This window comes from Eurypyga helias, unplaced genomic scaffold, assembly GCF_000690775.1.
Source record: "Eurypyga helias isolate BGI_N326 unplaced genomic scaffold, ASM69077v1 Scaffold47673, whole genome shotgun sequence".
Taxonomy (NCBI): Eukaryota; Metazoa; Chordata; class Aves; order Eurypygiformes; family Eurypygidae; genus Eurypyga; species Eurypyga helias.
This window is the reverse complement of record NW_010240145.1, coordinates 1-5503: the sequence shown is the minus strand read 5'-3', so window position 1 is coordinate 5503 and position 5503 is coordinate 1. Positions and strand designations below refer to the sequence as shown.

The 5503-nt window shown below is 45.4% G+C and overlaps 1 protein-coding gene across 1 annotated transcript; it reads right to left on the bottom strand.

The window, feature by feature from the left end:
* Positions 1 to 2081: 2081 nt before the first annotated feature.
* Positions 2082 to 3993, bottom strand: SLC35E3 (solute carrier family 35, member E3; the record flags this gene model as incomplete). The annotated part of the gene is made up of 3 exons (XM_010148365.1): positions 2082 to 2361; positions 2814 to 2896; positions 3835 to 3993. Coding segments are annotated over 3 exons (429 nt in total), but the record flags the coding sequence as incomplete, so codon positions are not given.
* Between the last annotated feature and the right edge of the window lie 1510 nt (positions 3994 to 5503).

Sequence of the window (5503 nt, the reverse complement as noted above, 5' to 3'; positions counted from 1 at the left end):
CCCCAAAACACACAAACCCCTCGAGATATTCGTACAGAGAGAAATCCAAGCGGCACCACTGTGCCTTATTCGCACACCTAGACCCTTAAAGTGTGTGCAATCCAAGCAGAAGATGAAAAAAGACAACTGTTCTCCCCTGCAATAAGCAGATACCAGACAAGTGATTAAAAATTTATTCCCACCCTACACACGTTACCCAAAGAAACAACACATACAAAGATCTGTTCATCCCACGATTACACAAGCCTCCGGGATGTAATATTTTGAACCATATGACAAAGTTCAAGATAGTTTATTTGTTAGATACAACAGGTAAATCTCCAAGGAGAGTTCTTGAACGTATGAAAAAAATCATGTCACTTAAGTGACCTCCACGACTTACACATTCCAGCAACAGACTGTATTCATAACGTATCGTTTTAAGGACAGTTACCTTCCCCTTGCAGATCTGCTCCTCTGCTTAAGGAGTCTTGTACTGTCAGACATGGTTGTTTTGTTCATTCTACCACTTTACATTTACTTCTGTCTCATCCCAAGCATTGTTGTCATACAAGCTTCCAATTCAGGTGTTGTTTTCCAACGGTAAGAGTCTCTGCGGCCTAACTACATTTTAGAAGAACTTGTGCACAGCACAAATGAATGCAAATGGCTTTCTCGGTGTACGTACTGAAGGATATGCATCCAAAGATTGTCCTGTCTGAACACATCTCTCAGTAGTCCAGGCTGTATTTTTAAGCTGATTGTAGATTTATAAAAACATATACAAAAAGGTATCCTTGGACCAGTACAACGCCTAAGACACAGTTGGCAAAACTGTAAAATTATTCAGGTATCTCGAACTCTGAAATTATATAGAGCATTATGGTGTAAACTTAGGTTACCCAGCGAAATAACTTCTTCTTAAATCAACAACTTTTAACAGAATAAATAATTTAAAAGCTTGAGAAGATCTGCATTGTTTCTTACACAAAGACGTGTTACCTCTAATGTAAAAAAGTGTCATTTCTGTCGGTGGCTGTAGAAGTTAAATACCTGGTTTTGTTCATGTAATTCCCCTATTTAAATCTGCCAGAGGTAGATGAAGATAAAACAAAACCCAAAATGTACAGATTAAGATACTGCAAATAAATTCTAACCCTGCAAATCTAGCACACATATGTTCTCACCAGATTTACTGAAAGCAGTTATTTTTTCTTTCTTTTCTTTAAATAGAAGAGTACTCAACCTCTCCTTCCTTCCACGTTGTCAAAATCAGTGCTTGATACTGGCATAAACTAATTTCCAAAGCATTCCCGAATTAGAGCAGGAGCAGGTCCCACCTCAGACTCTTCATTCGCTCTGGTGAGGTTCCAGGGAGCGTCGGCTGAGGAAAGGCTGCCGACCCAGCACTGCCCAGGCAGCCCCTGGCTTGGTTTTGGCATAGAGAAAACGATAAAGCAGTAACAGAATTTTCTAAAACACGCCTGACTTCACCGACGTCAAAAAGAAAAATTTAAGATGAACTATTAAGGTCCGAATTCCTATTTTTCTACAGCTTGGCCAGTGCCTTCAAGTTTTCCAGTGTCTTCCCTAGTCTCTCCCCACCTGTCATTTTACCTACGGTCTTCAGCCAGAACTCCTCAACGTGCTGAAGCCAAGCACACGTAAGAAAGCATCCAAAAATCCAGGAACGGGCTTGGTGGCCCTGTTTAAAACTGCCAAACAAAAGTATGTTTTCTCTGCATCCCTCACCAGACAACAAGGACACAGCATCACTGCACACCAGAACACCTGCCCAAGAGCGCCTCCAAGTTTCTTCACAACGGTAATACTGGCACGATCACAAAGACAAGAGTCTCTCCCCCTCTCTCTGCGTTGTAGCCATCAGGATCTCATTCGGTATGCAAAAAATACAATTACTTCAGTACAATTTCCACAGCAACCTGAAGGGTGCCTTTTTCTCCTTTAACTTACCATTTAAATTTCACGAAAACGATAGGACAGACCGAGATGGCAAAACCCCAGCATTTTACATCATCCAGTTCGTTTTGTTTAGTTGCAGAATAACGATCCTGGGGGTTAAACTAAAACTGCAGATCCAAATGAACGAGGCAGTTGTGTGTGTCCCAGAAGCAACGCATGTTTAAATACTTGTTTTCCTTCACAATGTTACTCATCTCCGGAAACCCTTGCCTTTATGGACGCTGAACCAATTTACTCTTACTGTTTTCCTGCTCGCTAAGCTTGAAGTGGGTGTAGGCTAAAATGCCCAACAACGTGCAGAGAATCCCAAGGCCTTGATTAACAGACAGTGGATCCTTAAATAAAAGGCACCCTCCCAGAAGGGTGATGCAGAACTTGAAATGTCCAAACATGTTATACCTAGACACCTGTTAAGGATAACAGTATCGCTTTTTGTAAGAAGAAACACGTGGGAGCTTCGTTAATTGCATCCAAAGCACGCGACACGTCACGCCGACTTCAACTCATGCAGCTTTCCCGCACCTCTGCGGCGACGAGAATTAACCTACAGGTAAAGCCTTCCACCCACCACACACTACGGGCTGACGGACACGCCAGCGCTTCCTCAGGGCAGCCCAAGTAATAGCTCTTTGTAGCTACAAAGGTCACGTCAGTAACTTAACCGCCATTATCCGTGCAAACCCGGAACAAAGGGGTGAGATACGCTAAACCGTGAACGTGCTTTTCCAGCTTCATCGTTTAAGATAAAGCGGGAAGGTTACCAAACAGTTTTCCCACAGTAAGTCAGCCCAAGTGAATGCTAACGGAATTCACCTGGAAAGAGGAGAAACCGCCAACGTTACAAAGGATACGTGACAGGTGACGTATTTCCAATGATCCAGTAAATGGACAAGTTTACCATAAAGGCTATTATTCCCGATAGCAGTACCATTATCTGTGGATTAATAGATAAGTCAGTAACCCCACTCGCTTTTGGCCATTTGTAGGTACGTCCCAGCTTACGCAGTTAGTTTCCTTTACTTTCAAAATGCAAAGCATCAGACAAGAAAAACATATGGAGAACAAAAATAGGAACAGCTTCAAATCAGCACAGACACCAGCGAGTGCCTAAGTAGCTCGGGGTACGATGTCCATAAATACACACCCATACAACCACAAGCCTTTTCTCCTTTACTCCCAGGGAACATTTGAGAGAGATTTGGAAAATCTGGCTACTAATACACATCAGAACTGTATTCTTCACCTTTGAGACAAAGTCTTATTTAGGATCACATTAAAAACCCAGTATTTTGGGGAACACGGACTATTTTATAATTGTGAATCCGTGCTCTTCCACTCGTGAACTTCAGCGCTACAAGAAACGACCCATCGCCGAGCAGCACGATCAGCCGTGGTAAGCACGTGCTGCTGGCTCCTTTTTTGGACAGAAGGATAAAGAGAAAAAATTATAGCCTGCTTGGTGAAAATAAAATAGCAGTTCTGGAGAACCACCAACGTTGGCATCCTGCCACCGCAGAGGAACTGAGAGTGTCAAAAGCGAGCACGCTCATCTCTCCTCTGAGTGGACAGTAAGGCTGGAACCAGGGCACTTACACAGTTTAAATGTAATAGCCCAGGGGCAGCTTCTGGGTTTTGTGAGGTTCTCCTGTTGTTCAGGTGCCCTCTGAACAGAAAGGGGGATAAGGAGGTAAATCAGTTGACAGGCAGACTCCTCTGGGAGGAAGTGGGGCCAACAGCCTTGCGCACGCCCCTCTCATCTCATCAGTCAGTGACTGTACAGCAATCTGTTTTGCAAAGCACAGATCTTAGCATCAGACTTAACCACCGCAACGATGATCGATTATGTTTAAACAAGGTCAATACAATCCTTACCACAGCGGAAAGCGTCCAGGGCCCAAATATTCCCCCTTCTCCAAAGACTGGCTCAAAGAAGGGTATGATGAACAACAACATAGCCGAGGACATTGGTGCCTGATAGTACAGCAACTGCATAGAGTTTACCTGCAACTCGTGCTGCTTAGCTCCCACCCACTAAAACCAAAAGAGAGAGCAGTTAAACACGAGGAAAAAAACCCATAAACAGAAAACACGAGCAAAAGCGACCTGGCTACTGAGACAGCGGGATCCTCGTGCGGACAATACAACGTGGATGGACTGTTGCCTTTGCCTAACCAGAGGCCTGCGAGTGTAGCGGCTGCAGAGCGCGGTGAGGAGGAAAGCCTACGCAGGGGCAGTGAGAACCTCCTGATGTGCCTAAACCTTCCTTCTCCCACGACCCTGGGGTAAGGCATTACCCTTGAGGTAGAACAAAAAATGTAGCAGAGCTGGGAAGAAAATGCCAACCTCCCTTTATTCTCCAGACAAATTCCAGATCCTGCCCAAGATGGAGCTGAGCACCTTTGCCTGAGCAGCGATCCGCTTTCACTCCTTCTCGTCTTCCTCCATGCAGAAGCTAACAAAACCAGTAAATGTTTGGCTTTCTTTTGCCAGTTTATTCCAAATTTACCGGATTTCATTTCCGTATCGACTATCGTTGACCAGAACTTGGATTTTCAAGGCAGCATGCTTTAGCAGACAGCATTAGTCACCCGTGGGTACGAAGAGAGATGCTACAGGCAGAAGGATGCACCTCTGTGTCGTGCTGTAGAGCAACGCTGACATTAACGTTTCTTAAGTCACACTCACCGGTAATATGGATTTCAGCGTATACAGTATAAACTTGCTAAGTTTTTTAAAAACTAGAGAGTGATTTTGCTCAGGTACTGCCATGTCTCCAGTACACGCACCACCACCAAGTCACTAGGCAGCATCTCTCTCCTCCTCCTTCCCCAAAACAGGACAAGAGACTGTTACTACCTTGCACATGACAGGTCAAACAGCCCTGCTTCGTTGGGAAGCACGGTACACCTGCTACAAAGAAATTCACCTTCAAACTGATGGCGACAGGCATGTAAACAGTCACCCGACCCTAATTTGGGAGGCGTTTGCAATCATGGGCTGGTTGGGAGCCGTCAGTACGATGGTGGAGCAGAAAGGCCTTGGATGCCTTTGTTTTTTCACCGATAATCAGCCAGAAAGGTTGTTCTGTGCCTGCGTTTGGCATTAGCGCACCCTCCACGAAAACCCCTCAGACTGCATCCAGCTGAAACTGAAGGCGGATGCTGAAAAAATGTGGACAGCTGAATGATAAGACGCGGACTGGAAATCGCCCTTTATAGGGAAAGCCCCAAATACGAGGTACTCGCTTCTGCAAGGAGAGAATCTATGCTCTCCGGAAAAACGGGGTTTTAGCGGGGAAGCGATCGTCACCCCTTGAGAATACGCCTGTCACCGCGTCAGAGGTGACACCCCTATTGTTAGCAGCAAAGGTGATCAATTCCGTAACAATTTATCAGCGGCTGCAGCGGGTTACCACAATTCAGGGAGATTTTTTTAAGTAAGTAGCGGAGCAGGGAGGGTTTCCGGGAGGGCAGGGTGCTGCTTAAGGGTGAACGACCCGGGACCCACCGCCGCGTAACCGAGGAGCAAACCGCCGCAGCGC